This window comes from Phyllostomus hastatus, unplaced genomic scaffold (genome assembly GCF_019186645.2).
Source record: "Phyllostomus hastatus isolate PE091 unplaced genomic scaffold, TTU_PhHast_1.1 phas_scaffold_12, whole genome shotgun sequence".
Taxonomy (NCBI): Eukaryota; Metazoa; Chordata; class Mammalia; order Chiroptera; family Phyllostomidae; genus Phyllostomus; species Phyllostomus hastatus.
In genome coordinates this window covers 12,021,130-12,037,275 of record NW_025334007.1, presented here as the reverse complement: position 1 = coordinate 12,037,275, position 16,146 = coordinate 12,021,130, and the positions used below count along the sequence as shown (strand labels likewise).

The window sequence follows — 16,146 nt, the reverse complement described above, 5'->3', positions numbered from 1 at the left end:
TAGAGACTCATGGGAGCTTCTACTCCATCGTTTTCTTCCCTATCCATGGTGGATTGGCAACACCTTTGAGGTTTCCTGCTGGGGCTATACTCAGGTGATTACAGTGTCTGTTACTGCTCCTCTGTCCCCTACAGAGTTCCCAGGGCAGGAAATCCCCAGGAGCCACCGCAGAACCTACTCTTGGCAGCATCTCTCTCAGGTTTCTTCTCCTTAGCCTCTAGGCCTGGTGGCCTACATCCATGGTCTCCCCTGTGGCTGGGCCCATCCAGATTGCTGGCCTAGTGGGTAGTCACCCAGGTTCTGGGATTCAGCTGCTCCCTAACATCGTTCTCAGTTCAACCCTTGACTCATCCCTTTGCTCCATTCACCCCACCCTGAAAATGATGCCTCAACTCCATGAGCAGGCATCAAGTCTGGATAGAAGGACTTAGGCACCTCTTTGTGTTGGAAGAGAAATCTGATGAGAAATCTGACAAGAAACCTGGTTTCCCCCTTCCTCCTCTTTCATACCACTAAAGGAGAGAGTAACAAGTAGGAGAAGAGGGACAGAAGGCGGGGGAAGTATACCTTGTTACCAAATGACCAAAAAACAAAGGATTCCTGAGTGCCAACCATGTACCAGGCATGCTGCTATGGACTGAATGGTTGTCCAAAATTTGTATGTTGAAACTTAATCCTCACTGTGATGGTGTTTGGGGATGGGGCCATCGGAAGGGTGATTAGTTCATTCAGGTGGGGCCTTCATGAATGGGATCGGTGCCCTTATAAAAGACACTCCAGAGAGCTCCCTTAACTCTTCCACCATGTAAGGATACAGTGAGAGGAAAGCTGTCTATGAACCAGGAAGGGGGCCCTCACCAGATGCCAAACCTGCCATCACCTTGATCTTGGACTTACTTTCCAGCTTGCACACTGTGAGAAATACAGTTCTATTGTTTATAAGCCACTGAGTCTATGGTATTCTGTTATAGCAGCCTGAATGGACTAAGACACATGCTATTAGGTCCCATGAAGGAGAAGCTTGGGACATGGGTTCTGCCTTCACGGAGATTACGGTTCAAATGCGGTAATGACAGCGAGTTACCTCGGGCAAGAGTATAGTGAATGAGGGGCTTAACTGGGAGAGCACAGGCTGCAAGTACCAAGGGAGAAGAGAGAAAGAGCACCGTCCAGGCCACTTCAGGGAAGCTCAGTTAAGGCTCCATCGTTAGTCAGTGCTTGGGTGACATTAATGCCTTGATAAATCCCCACCTCCGCAGGTGAAACTACCCCCAAAACGAAATGTACAGGCAAATAATATGTGGGTGACTTTTTTTGTAATGCTGCTTATTAGAAGCACATTATTTATTTCTTTTTAGAGGATTAAATGCAGGGAAATAATTTATTGGACATCTTTAGAAATTAGAAAAAGGGGTAGTTCTCAAAAGGCTGAAATACATGACTGGGAACAAAGGAAATTTGGACTGAGAAGAGTTTTATAAACTAAGTTGTCAGGTGGTAGGGGCTAAGGGAATCTGGGAAAAGAGAGTGCAGTCAGAGTTCAGCCAGCAAAATTTACCTATGGTGGATCAGCCACTGTGGGAATCAAGGAACAGACTTCCTTTCCTGTAAAGGCTGGAACCTGCAAAACTGCTGAGTGATCTAGAATGATATTAGGAGTTACAGTTGAATAGAAGATCTTAATATTGACACTCAGCTGTGATTGAGAACATGGGATACCTATTTGATTGTACCACAATGTGTCTGGAAATTGATGTGGAACAGGATGGGGTCTGGTCAGCCATGAAAAGAGAAAAAATGGAGAGTTACTGAGGCTAAGGGTACAGTGCTCTTGCAAGCATCACCTGGGTTTAGCTAAATTCAACATAGAGTTAATTCCCTTGGTAAATCTTTCCTTCTGGTGCTTGAGGGGGCCCCAAACTATACCTGTGAGGCCCTTCACAAGAACAACTAGCTTCTCTTGCTTTCATTTCTTGCTTTTCCAGAAAGTACCAACTAAATGGTGGTTTCCCATAGAATCTGGCCTATAAGGAATCAGGCCCACAGGGAACAAATGCCCAGGGCAGGCAGACCCATACTTTCCAGATAGGCTGACATTTCAGTTCTTGTTGTAATTTGTAAGCTGGCAGTCAGCTTCCTGAGTGTAAGTCTCTGTGATTTGGCAAATGTTAGTGTGTATCGGTCACGGGCATGTTTAGAAATCTTGGATGGTGGATTTCTGTATCCCTGGGGCTGGAACATTCAGTAAGGAAACACCTATGGGAACCTTAGCAACACCCCGATTTGTGACATGGCCCAAACTCACAAGAGCCCTCCCAATCAATGCACGTTAGAACTGTAACATCCTCTGGTGATCTGAACAGTTTCTCTTAAAAGGACTGGAGCCTGAGACTTTCTTAAAACACTATCTTTGAGACACATAATATTTCGGAAAACTTCTAATTTCTTTAATGACAGTGGGAAGTTGTTTCTGCTGTTCTTGAGAGTCCTTGGTCCCCATTTCCCTTCAGTAATAATGACAGAGCACTGCTTCATTAGAGCTCTTGGAATATTTAATCTTTCCATTCTGAAATTCAATTTTACTGTCAAGGCTCCAAATAAACAGCCAGTGAATTTAGGTTTTCTGATAAATAGCCTACACAATCACTCTGAAATATGCACTAAGAGATCAACGGGTGGTCTCTAGGAATACTCTGAGGCAAAGTTCCAAAGTGTCTGTCACCCTGGTGAGAAAATTCATTGAGCACTCTCTGAAAGGAAGACTGCCCCAGACACAGGAGCCATTGTGATGTTGATGCCCAAGAAGAACCGGATTGCCATCTCTGAACTCCTATCACGAGGCTACATGAAAGAACAGTTTTCCTGGAGACATTTTACCGGTACCGTACCAATGAGGACATCCAATATCTCTGTGATTACCCCCACCTGCCCCCTGAGACTGCGCCTGCCACTTTGCACTGCACCCAGCCTGAGACTGGCAGGCCAAGGCCAAAGGTCTGGAGGGCGAGCGAACTGCAAGACTCACATGAGGGGAAGCTGAAACCACCTCCTACAGATGGACCACTGTGGACCCCGGTGCTGACAAGAAAGCTGGGCCAAGGCTGGGTCAGCAACCTAATTCCAGTTAAGAGACAGATTTGGTCGTGGACATGGTCAACCACCTCAGTAAAGTTGGAGGGATTATTTTGTGTTGAATAAACTTGTGGTCAGAAAATTAAAAAAAAAAAAAAAGATTCATTCCAAAAGGTCCTGTGGTACCCAGCTGAATCTATACCTCAGCAGAAAGTACACTAACCTTGTGGGAATGCTTGAGTAATGCCTACTGATTCAAGGGGTCTGCTGTTGAATGAATGCTGTGTGCTGCTGTCTATCCTAATCATCACAGATCGTCTTATTTTCTGGGTGAATGACTGCAGCCCCAGCCACTGGCAAGATAAGATGACATCTGCTGAAACCGGTGGCAGAATAATGTTTCAGACTCTGTCATTCACATAGCGCCTTTGTGTTAATGATTCTAACCATCTTTACACAGTCAACTCAGCAAACGACAGCCCCATCTCCAGTCACATTGTCACCACTAACCCACCAATACTCTGGGTGTGGCAATAAAGGCTGGTATAACAACCAACGCCAAGCTGGTTGGCTGGTTTTATAGGTCAGAAAGGATGAAAAACGATGCAGTGCGTTGAATTTTCTGAATGCTAAATGTCACATTGTATAATCACTTCTCAGCTGTAGGTATTACTTGGTCTGACAGGTATGGCTTTTGTTTCTCTAAAACTGGGTTTTCTGCTCCTTAAGAACAAGATTAAAACACCTATCAAAGAGATATTGGCTGCTTGTCTCAGGTTGGAGAGATTCCCATGGGGTCCCCCAAAGCACAGAAGCCTCAGTGAGCAAGCCAACGTGAGTCCACCCATGGCTGACAACTTCACTCTGAGTGGAAAACTTCCCTTAATACCTTCAGTAAAAAGCAGACCTTCTAGAAAAGTATGCCATGGAGCCTCTCTCACCTGAGTGAAGTTATTGCCCATGGAAATAGGACTGGGAACTAAAAGGCAGGGTGCCATCGTGTAGGCAACCACAGGCTTTGCCCATTTGTTAAGAGAATGATCTAGACTCTACCTTTGCCTTCAAAATCATATTACCTCAATCAAAACCAAGAAGGAGGCAAATGTCTAGCAAGGCAACATACTTGCTCATCACCATGAAGGTGTTGGCCTTCAAACGCTTCAGGACATGACCACCTTCTTTTTTCAGTCTTGCAAAGGTTGGTGAGAAGGGTGAGATGGGTACTGTGGATGGTCCCCTTGCCTCTACTCCCTGGGGAAGGCCCACCCTCACATCCTTTTGGAAAGGCATGGCAGGTTTCTACAGCCCTGAATAGAACACCTACAGCCCAATTCTAAGCTCCCAAGGGCAGCAACCATGTGTACTCTTCACTTCCCATCAGTCAGCCTGGTAGCCAGCTCAGAGAAGGGACCCGACAAACAGACTGAACGAATGAACATAAAATATAATTGTCATACAGAAGATCCTGAAAAAAATGTATAAGAAATAACATGAAGATTGTGCCATTCTGTGCTCACTAGTCTCTACAAATATTTATTATAAGGCACTAGATTTCTTAGATTCATTTGGATTCCCAGGGAAGCCCACCAAGACACCAAGATAATTCTGTGTTGAATTGACCAGCTGAAGCAAAAAGAACCAGAGGCAGGCTTCTATCATTATTGTGGAGCTTTAGCTGGAGCCTTCCCATACTTGTAGTAACAGTAATTACAGAGACTGGAATAGTTCACATGTATGGGATGTTTACTAACTACCAGGTGCTATGCTAAGGAGTTCATATGCATCATCTCAGATAATCTTCTGAAGAGCTCAGCAAAGTAGGTACAATTGTTCTCACAGTTTTGTAGATGAGAATACTGAGGCTTAGAGACATTCAAGGAGTTGACCTTGAACTGAACAAGTAAGTGACAAAGCCAGGATTCAAGCCAAGGTGTATCAAATGCTACACCCTAGACTCACAACCAGTATACTCTATAAACATTTGCCAAACTTCATTCCTGCATCTTACTGTTTCAAAACATTTACTATGTAGTTGTGACTAAGTGTTAGCATCTGTTTTTGTCAGGGATGATTTTGGCAACTGATAACCCACCACTGTAATAGACTGTCATCCATAAAAAAGGCTCAAGTGATTTTATTTGGTGGGAAATTTCTTTACCAAATGGTCAGCTCTTCTCTGTTCTGTGAATTTATTTCCCTCCTAAAAGATGGTTGGGAAACTGGAAAGTGGGGTTGTTATTACTTAAAAAGAGACCTGTTTTTAGACCAGCACCTCCAACACTAATGTGCAAACAGATCACCTAAGGATCTTGTTAAAATACAGGATCTGATGCACCAGGTCTGGGGTGGGGTCTGAGCATTTCTTTCCTTCTTTTAAAGCTTTTATTTACTTATTTTTAGAGAAAGGGGAAAGGAGGGAGAAATAGAGGGAGAGGCATAGCAAGAGGGAAAGGAATGTGTGGTTGCCTCTCAGGTGGGCCCCACTGGGGACCTGGTCTAAAACCCAGGCATGTGCCCTGATTGGGAATCGAACTGGCGACCCTTTGGTTTGCAGCCCGTGCTCAACCCATTGAGCTATACCAGCCAGGGCCTGAGTATTTCTAAGGAGCTGATAAAGTGCAGTTCATGAACTAGCAATAAGTATCAAGGATCTAGAAAACACCAGGAAGCAGAATCTACATTCTCTGGACCCCAAACTCAATTCCAAGAGAGAATAATAGATGTGAAACAGAATGTCCTTCAGCTAAACAATATAAGAAACTAAGCTACGAAAAGTCTGGTGTGACCTTAGGCTTCAAATCAATCTAACAATCTATGGGGCATAATCTTGGTAGGCACTAACACCATCTAGCTTCTCGAACAATTAAATCCATTCATCTAAGCAGCACATATACCATCAATGCTGTTTAGTATCCTTGGTAAACAACCCTCCAGTATTGTAGCTATTCTACCCGAACCTCAGCTCCAGGGGAATGGTGATGGGTCAAGGTCAAATTCATGTTCCAGTAACAGAGCCTTCATGGGCATGAAGAGGGCCTAGGCCAAGAAAGGCAGGAAGAAGTCTTATGAAAGTCTGAGCAAAGAGCTCTGAGGTACAGAACAGGATGGATAAGACCAAACTGCTGCCCCCTTATAATGTAAAGTGCTTCTAACTTTTCAACATTTATTTTTTATATCACAGCAGAGAAATAATACACCTGAAGTGAGGCAAACAAAGATGAACTGGCTCATTTAAAAAATTACATCACATAATGGGTCCCCAAACCGTAAAAGAAAGCACAGATCAGAGGGATGTGTGTATACGTGTCCATATATGTGCATATGCACATAGAGTATAAGATTAACAGGCCTCACTCTGCATCCTCAGCTTCACAATGTACTTTCTTAGCGACTTCCACAATACTGGCTACTTTACCACCCCCAAGGACCTGCTACATAGATGCTGGAAGTCCATTTACCAAATGGAGCACCCAAGGGTTCTTGCCATTTATTTGGGTGCTTAAATCTGTAGGTAATATACATAGTGCTTTACATAGACTATCTTGTTTCCTCATGTAGCAACCCTACAATTAGGATCACTGCTACCAGCTGACAGATGAGGAAACTGAGGCTTGTTGAAATTAACAAACCTGTTCACAGTCACACGGGCAGCCGAGGACTCAAAACCTGGGTTCGTCACACTAAAATGTCAGTGTTCTTCAATGACACACCAAATTTCCCCCACCTCACATCCCAAGTCCCACTAGGGAAGCCACAATTCCAACAGCACGTGTGGCATGGTGACCAAAAGCCATGAAGACTTACATTCCCCTCCTTTTCAAAGTCTGGTGGAAGCAACTTCACGAAGTTATCAGGGAACACTCCTCGTCTGCCATTGAGCTCTCCTTCCCACCAGCCTAGATCGATGCAGTCCTAAAAAACAAGAGAGCAGAGAGTGAGAAATGGGGCAAGTACGCTCAGAGAGGTCTGACATCCCTTTTCGAGAGAACGGGCCCTTTCTTTGAGGCCGCTATCCATGCGACAATGGTTACTGAGACTCAGTCAGCACAAACTCCAAAGTCAGAGGGGAGAACAAAAGCTTAAGTGTGCTAGAGCTTCTGGCTGGGACTCAAAACCCACTGCTGCTTTTCGATGCCCTGAATCAAAAGATCTTTTTTCTCCCCCTTTAAATATTGGAAGGTATGTATTTTCTTCAGTTTAATTTTACCGAAATAAAAATATCCCATTAACTGCAAACGTGGCTTAGAAAATATCACATGCAGAAATGTCCTCTTTGATTAGCTTGTTCACAAGGCTTGTCGAAATGAAAGAGGGCTTTCTGACGCGCAGCCAAGCATAAGAAAAATCATACGTTCTGCAAGCTCATTAATGCACCAACTGTCCTTCCCCTTCCCCTTTTGATGTGGATGGGACACAACTGTCATCATGGAAAGCCCTTCCCCCACTTCACTGAACTCAATGTTTATTTACCAAATAAATGAGTAAATCTATTAATATATTTTTTCTTCTAGATCAAACCTGCTTCCCTTTGAATAATCCCTATTCTGTCCATTCACTCATCGAACATTTACTCAGTGCTGACTCTGTGCCAGGTGCTACGGAGAGAGCAAGAGCTGGCCTTTGTCAAGCTTCCATTCTGACCCTCACAGCTTCATGGTTCTCTTTATGCCATGAAACCACTTCTAGTTTTCCCCATATCCGATTGGTTGGAAATCTGATTTGTTCTAGTTTTATAACCTATCTTGCATTTGTCCTCTGGGTCCAATTCCACATCTACTGCTCCAGTCCAAGGGCCACCTGGCCTGGTGTAAACCTCCTCATTGGGCATTTCTTCCTGCCCAGTATACATACAATATACACACCACTGTCAAGGAAGCATCTTTGAGTAACAATCTGATCCTCAGACTGTATCAACAACTTCTAGCTAGAGCTCAAAATGAGTGAAGGCTTTAAAAGAAATATATCTGAAGCCGGAAACACTTAAGAAAGTGAGGAGACCATGCTTAGGGCATGTGGAGGGACCCACTCATGGTCCTCCACACCACGGGGTTGGGGAAGGGGCCAGAAGGGCTCAAGCACAAGATGTACAGCTGGCCTAGGACTTGGCTCGTGGGCCCTGGAGGCCATGGTTTATGTATCTCACTTGTGCCTTTCTAGAGTATATATCCCAGCAAGAAGAGGAACACATCTGATTTTTCAGCATTCTACCCCCAGCCCATTGCACAATGGTTCCTTAATCACAAACTCTAAATTCTAGTCCCAACCAACACCATAAAACAGACACCTGAAGCAATCAAGTTCAGATTACCCACAGCAATACGAGGTTCAAAAGACTTCCAACATGACAGCATGCTTATCTTCCCTGGAAAATGACAATGGAAGTCCAGGTAATGATTCTGATCCTGATCCTATCACACCCCCTAGACAACCTAGCATCAGACCCTAAAGAAGGGATTCATGAACAGGGGTGGTGGTGACAGGATGGGATGGTGGCTTCTGAGGCTCTTCCAACCTTGAGATGTCATATCATGAACAACACCAGAAAAGTTTATGGGGCTGGAATTTGTTTACTGCTAATTGTTAAAAATTGTTTTCAGCTACAAGGATCTGCTTCTGTGGAAAGCCTGGCACATGTTTTTTCCTCCTCTTTTTGTAGACAAGTCCTTCTCATCTTCAAAACCCACTTGAAACACACCTGTAGGAAGGTGACTGTGATGAATGCTTTATCTTTTCTCTAACACTCATAATTGTGTTAATTTGCACTTCATGATATTCAATTCAACAGATCTATCAAATGTAAAAATATACTTAAGTTCATCTGCAAGTATTGAACATTAAACATGACCCCTCACCCCAGAGAGCTCAGAGATTTACGTGAAAGACAGACACAATATTATATAAGATCCTTTTTGGTAGCAGGTATCAGCCAAGAGTTCTGGTACCAAAGATGAGAGAATCATTAATAGCATTTCAAATAATCTTAAATCTTTTCATATGTGAAGGGTTTGCTTATGTGAGACTGGACTGCCTTCACATTCATTTCTGATCATTTGCTACAGAATTATGTCCATAAAGGGCATTGAAATATTGTGTAATGCTACATTTCTTTTAAAAGGTGATTTGATTTTGGGTACTGAACACACAGTGAGATATACAGATGATAGAATTGTACCATAGAATTGTACACTTGAAGTCTGTATAAACTAAGCCCAATACATTTATTTTTTTAAAAAAGACTTTCTTTCAGACTTTGTAAATGGTGCAAATCCATGCTTCACCTTAGCCTTATATAAGGAGTAACCCAAGAAGCACTGTAACAAAGCCTTTTGCTTCGTGTGTGAGGAAAAACAATGAACATTTTAATAAGCAAAATCATAATCAGAATAACTGTAGAACTGATGTATGCCTACAGGGGAAAACAGTGCATATGGCATAATTATTATATCTCCCATCAGTGGTGAATGGCTTAAATGGCTCATCTATGCCTTGCTTCTTGAGGAAAACACTAACAGTGCTAATTATTGTGTAATTCAAGGTAAGAGAGGGAAAGAACAAGATAGAATGCAATCTAATTGTTCTGATGAGTATAGGAACAAACACAAGGCTTCTGGATGAGATAAGCACATTCTAAGAAGAAAACAGCCAATGTGACTTAGCATATTAAGAAAAGTGCAAACAGGAGCCTGTTGCAGGACAGAAAACAGCCACAGGGTCAAGGTGTCCACAGTGGGATGCAGACTTACAGAGGACGGAGGCTTCATTTTTTTTTTTAAGCAAAAGAAGCAAATTTAAGGGAAACAGAAACAGTCCAGTTTTGGACTGCAAAATGAGAAGTGAAAATAAGTCCTCCTCAACAAACCAGACAAAACAACTAGTCTTTGATGGCAGAGATGAAGAGAGAATTATTAGGACGAGGACTATGCTTCCTGAAATGTAAAAGAACAGCAAATTCAATTTATTTACTGAGAACGTGAAATATGCAGGATAAAAGCGGGATTCAGGGGGAAAAAGAAAATCGGTGTGTCCTCGTGGCGTGCCCAAGCTCAGAGCCTAGTGGGAGACACATACACAGTGAACGATACGACACAGATGTACTGGCAAGAGTGCTAAGCTGGATTTCAAAACAAGTGGGACCCAGACAAGCTGGGTAGCCTGGAAAGAGAGAATGAGGGCAAGAACTAAGGCAATGAGAAAGGTTAAGGGCAAGATCACTAAGTGTGAAGAAAGGGAAGACAGAGAGTAGGTCACAGAAGAGAGTATTCAAGAACTGGTGCCTAGAGCAGCAGTTTTCAATCTTTTTCATCTCATGGCACATATAAGCTAATTACTAAAATTCTGCAGCACAACACAAAATATACTTTCTGTCAATCTGACAAAATAATAGGTATAATTTTGATTCATTCACACTGGATCAATATTGTTGTGTTGGCTGTTGTTATTTTTAATTTGACAATCTAAGGGAAAAGAGGTCAGTGTCCCTGACTAAATAGTCAACTACTGCAGGTTTTTAAAAAAAATATTTCATTTATTTATTTTTAGAGAGAGGGGAAGGGAGGGAGAAAGAGAAGGAGAGAAACATCAATGTGTGGATGCCTCTCACATGGCCCCCACTGGGGACCTGGCCCGCAACACAGGCATGTGCCCTGACTGGGAATCAAAAACTATTACATGTTTTAAAAATTCTTGTGGCACACTGGTTGAAAATCGCTGGCATACAGTAAAGGCAGTGCTTGACTCTCAGAAGGTTCCCAGCCAATGTCTATTGAAAAGTGATGTGTGGGGTGAGTCAGGATGGCACCCATGTGTGACAAGGGCAGAATTGAGGGCCAGGTGGTTCATGATTTATGAGGCCAGAATGTCATCAGGGTGGACATGGATGTCCCCAAGGAGGATGGCTGGAGGTGAAGGCAAGACAGTGAGACAATAGCTGACCACTGAGGAGAAAGGCAGTGTGGCTAAACTACTAGAAGATTTTAGGGTGACCATATATTTCCAAACCTGGGACACTATAAATAATTACACAAGAACCAGAGGGATAACCTAAGATGATGGTTACCCAGGTGGGTTTTGAGATTTCGATAAGGATGAGAAAAAGGCAGTGTAGGCCGGTGAATTAGGTGGGAGTTTTCAGTGGGAGTCAACGATCAGCATGTAGATGACACTTCCAGAAGAATGATGATACAGAAACAAGCTCTTTTGGTACAAAAGCAGAAGAAAGTAGACCTGGACCCTCATTGAGTCGGGAGTATGGAAAGAATTCTATTTCCGACATAGAATGTTCACTCTTCCATGATCAAGTCCTCAAAATGGCCAAAATGTTTCTCTATGCTTCATTACCATGCACATTTTAGAGTAAAATATACTATTTTTCCTTGTAAGATACAAATGATTTTTTTTTTAAGGAATGAATATGCACAGCCTGAGGTGTGCTGTACTCCAACCTCTATGTTCTGTACTATCTTGGGTGATTCAAGATATCTCGCCCAAGAGTGAGAGGGAAGAGAGCAAAGTTGAGCCATCTGATACATACTCGGTCCACTAGTGATAAAAACTCTGGGTCTCAGTTTATTCATATACATGAAAATCTTTGCAAGGTGTAAAGAGCAACAGGATTTCTGGTGACTGTTACTGTCCTTACTGTGATTCTATGGACTGGTCCCAGAGACCTTGAGGGATAATGTGGCTTGAAAGGCTTCTTAATTAAGCTCACATGCCATTTGTCACATGACTCAGCACCATCCTCAGGCGAAACCCCCTGGCAGCAGTTCACACACTTGGAGGATGGCCACGGGGAGAGATGCCAGGGCCTCAGGGTGTGTCTGAGGAAGGCGGCGTTGCCCACACCCCAATGCCATGCCTGAGTCGGCTTGATCCTGCCACAGGGGCCCTGGAAAACTTGGCTGAAGTGTTCTTTCCCTCCACAGATATATATTGACAGGGACCAGCTAAGAGCTACTCCCTGATATACAACCTGTCAGCAGGAAATCACCAGAGAGCCCTGGTGTGTCTGCTGCTAGTCTGGACACTTCAAGTCTTTAGAAGAGACAAACTTGTCACCTGGCTTATATATTGGTTAAAAGAATAGAATGAGCCACAACTTCATCTCAAGCTCCATTTTGTCAAGAGTACCAAATGACACATTAGCCCTGGCCGTTGTGGCTTAGTTGGTTGGAGCATTGTCCTGTACACCGAAAGGCTGTGGGTTCAATTCCCAGTAAGGGTGCATACAAGAGGCAACTGATCAATGTTTTTCTATCATCTCTCTCTCCCTGCCCCCCTAAAATCAATGGGCATGTCCTCAAGTGAGGATTAAAAAAATTATATATATATATTAGAGCAGTGTTTCCCAAACCTGGCTGTACATTTAGAATCACCAGGGAATTTAAAAAAATCTTAATGCCTAGGCTATACCCCACACCCATTAAACCAATTTATAGTGGGGGATGGGACCAGGAAATCAGTGCTTTTTAAAGGTCCTTCTAACGTACAGGTTGAGAATCAATGATTTAAACCACTGCTTCTCAAATTTTAATGTGAATGCTATATACTTGGGGGATCTTGTCACAATGCCAATTTGAATTCACTAGGTCTGGGATAGGTCTGGGATAGGTCTGAGATTCAGCATTTCTAACAGGTCCCTGGGTGATATCAATGCTGCTGAACCACAGATCACACTTTGATTCTCAAAAATGGTACACTCCTTGAAAACAAGGATCTTATCTTTACACCTTTGTAATCACCTTTGGAGCACAGTGCCTGCCAAATACACAGTCTGACTAAATGTTGGCTGAATGGATAACCTGATGGATGGCTCAATCTTCCCCCAGACTATTAACTTACTACTCTCAATTTCCAACATTAGAAGTAAGGTCAAGTTGAATGAGGAAGAGGCAGACATAAATCAGCTACACAAGAATGCTTCATCTACATGGCCAGGCTGATCTGTTGATCTGTACTGAATTTTCTATTTGTTGATAATTATGATAGCAATGTAAAAGTACCTCCAAAAGGCAGGTAATGTTTCCTAAGACATTATTATAACTGCCCTATTTGAGTTCAGACAGGAGCATGTGGCTTAGAAATGGACATATCAAACAAAAAAATGAGAAAATGAAAATGGGCTCGCTAGCTGGTCCAAATGAAAAAGAATAGCACTCTACTTAGTCACTTCTCTTTGTAGTCAGCTGTTCCCACACTTCCTAGTACCAATTTCCCAAAGGTTATCCACTATGCTGGCTGTTTTCCATGACCTTCTGTGATGACTGAGATATCCTTCGTAGAGAAAGTGAGTATAATTTTGATGTGGCTGTTAAGCGAGCCTCAGAGTGCCCCAAGGGGATTTCACACCCTCAGCATCCCACCAGCAATACGGAAAGCGCAAAGCGCTGTTTAATATTTACTAGTGAACACCTTCTTGCACAGAACTTCAGGGGGGCTGTTGAGAAAAAGCTCCATGGAAGCCAGAGCCCAGGAGCACTCAGCTTGGCTCCTGTTAACACCTCCCCAAGAGATGCAATTATTCGGCTTGGCTGGGATTTCTACTCAGAATATCCAACACCCCCATAACCCAGTTACTAAAGCAGGCTCATCAGTGCACAGTTTATGAGGTCACAGGGTAAAAAAGAAAACTATGGTCTATCTCAGTGTCAGCAGAAATGCCTGGCAGACCACAATTAATGAGGGAAGCCAAGGAGACAGGCCAGGGACAAGTCCCCTCAAGAATATGTTACACTCCAAATGTCAACATTCTAGGATCACGGGGGCTCAGGCAGTCATTAATGGTTTTGTGACACTGGGAAGTTATGACCTCAAAGAATTCATCTACTTGTTTTAAAAAATCCAGACGTTTTATTATTGGACAATAACATACAAGTTTTGCTATACCAGCTTCTGATTTTTTCACTTTACATATTGAAAAACTGGTAGCAAAAAATTTAGGTAATACAAAAACATCAGTAATCCAGCTTTCTTTTGGTCATGCCAATATTAATTGAAACATGTATTGATGCCCGAAAATTACAGAGACAGGCCTTGACTTTTAATGGTTCGACTTGATTTTTCCACTTTACAATGGTGTTAAACTGATACGCATTCAGTGGAAAAAGCACTGGAAATTTTGACCTTTTTATGGACTAGTGATATGCAGTATGATACTTTCTCATGATGCTCACTCAGCAGCAGCAGTGAGCTGCAGCTCCCAGTCAGCCATGTGATCATGAGGGTAAACAACAGATAATCTACAGTGTGTTCATCATGTGAGATGATTTTGCCCAACCATAGACTAATGGAAGTGTTCTGAGCACAGTTAAGGTAGGCTAAGCTATACTATGATATCTATATGTTAGGTGTAGTAAATATATTACAATATTTTCAACTTATGATGGGTTTATCAAGACAACGTCATCATAAGTCAAGGAGTATTAGTATTCAGAAATGCCCTCATGTCTTTTATGAGCTACCTATACTGTACCTCACATTTTCCTGCTTCATATATCTAATAATTTGTGATTGTACGTTAACAACTCTGCATGTTATATTGTTGATAGACTGGATTTTGTTGTCTTCCTTCTAAGAGTGTTGAGTTTTGTTATGGTGGGCAAGTTACTTGCAGATCAGCCTCAGTTGTCAAGGCTTGGTTAGGCTTTGTTAGGATAAGTCTAGTGGAGTACTATTCCTGTGGCTGCCTTTTTTGGTTCTCAATTGGATGCCAGACATGTTCAGCAAGGTTTTTCTATTCTTCTTGGCCAGAACTCCAATCTCTCCCATCACTGGTGACCTCTAAGATATACACTCAGCTCACAGCCCACCCCACCCCCACACTCCCTGTACTTATTTTCTTCCAGGCCTGGTAGAATCTTACCCTATTGGTATACAGCTTAGTATTTGGCCAAAGACTGAAAGGGCCCCTATAAATAGCGTTTCTGGAGCTCTTTCTGTGTACAGCTCACTCGTCTGAAGTTCCCTGCCCTGAAAATTCCAGCCACCTTGGCAGTCCTGAATTACAATTTGTTTCCTCTATCCAATGTGTCTTCTGTTCTCTGTTTGGGCTACTGCCCTGTGCTAAAAACTAAAACTTAACCCCAGGCAAAAACCCAGGGTTGATGTGGAACTTACTGTATGCTTCTCTTCTCTCAAGCATCACATCCCTGTGCTGTGTGTCGTCCAATGCCTGAAACAACTGCTTCATGTATTTTGTCCAATTTTAAAGTTGTCCATGGCAGGCAGCTAAGTCTAATAACCTCTACTGTATCATGGGCACAACCAGAAGTTATACTCTCATTTAAAAATGGTTTATTTAATTAGAATGAATTTATTTTGTTCTAGATATAGGAGAACTTTATAAGCACTATTTTTAAAAGTCTGAGCTATTTCAAGGTCTAATTCCCAAAAGAAGTCCTAGAGAAAGAATTTCTGAAATGAAGACACATACACAGGTTTTTAATTATCCTCTAGTTTCCCTTGCTAGTCATACGTACCCTTCTCTAACAAGGAAGGTGAACTATTCCCTAAGGAAAGTAGAGTCATTGTTAAACATCTTTATATGGGAAAGTTAAATACATGCAGTAAGTTAGTGCCATCCAATCCTTTTTAGATAACGGCACACATATAAAATGATAATATTTTGATGACATACTGCTGGAGGCCAAACATTGTTAGAGGCCATCAGCCCAGAGGGGCATTCCAACCACCCAAAGCCCTTCCCATTACCCGGGAAAGCTGGGGAGATCACTATCCTACACTCCTATAACCCACTCCTAACACATGGTTAGGGAATGCTATAGAAATAACCTTTGAGTCCAGAAGTCACTAACTAAGAAATGGGAAAAAAGCCAAAACCAAATCTCAGACGCCAGAAAGAGAACAGAGCTTCCTTCCACAGGCATTAGGGGAGGCTGCAGGCAGGAATCAGGAAGGCTCAAAGGGATTTTCATAGGAGACCATACAGAGCAGATGCCCCAAAGGTCACAGTGCTCACACCCTATTTCCCTCTTAGAAATAAATGCCTCTCATCCCTGGCTGGTGTAGCTCAGTGGACTGAGCGCGGGCTGTGAACCAAAGTGTCGCAGGTTCGAT

General features: G+C 42.8%; 1 protein-coding gene across 4 annotated transcripts in view; it reads right to left on the bottom strand.

The window, feature by feature from the left end:
• SH3KBP1 (SH3 domain containing kinase binding protein 1) overlaps positions 1-16,146 on the bottom strand; it is a 317,304-nt gene that overhangs the window by 59,435 nt on the left and 241,723 nt on the right. For all 4 annotated transcript variants that reach the window (XM_045856034.1, XM_045856037.1, XM_045856036.1 and 1 more), the window contains one exon: positions 6,877-6,984. In XM_045856034.1, the coding sequence (XP_045711990.1) occupies positions 6,877-6,984 (108 nt within the window). The remainder of the gene's footprint in view (positions 1-6,876; positions 6,985-16,146) is intronic.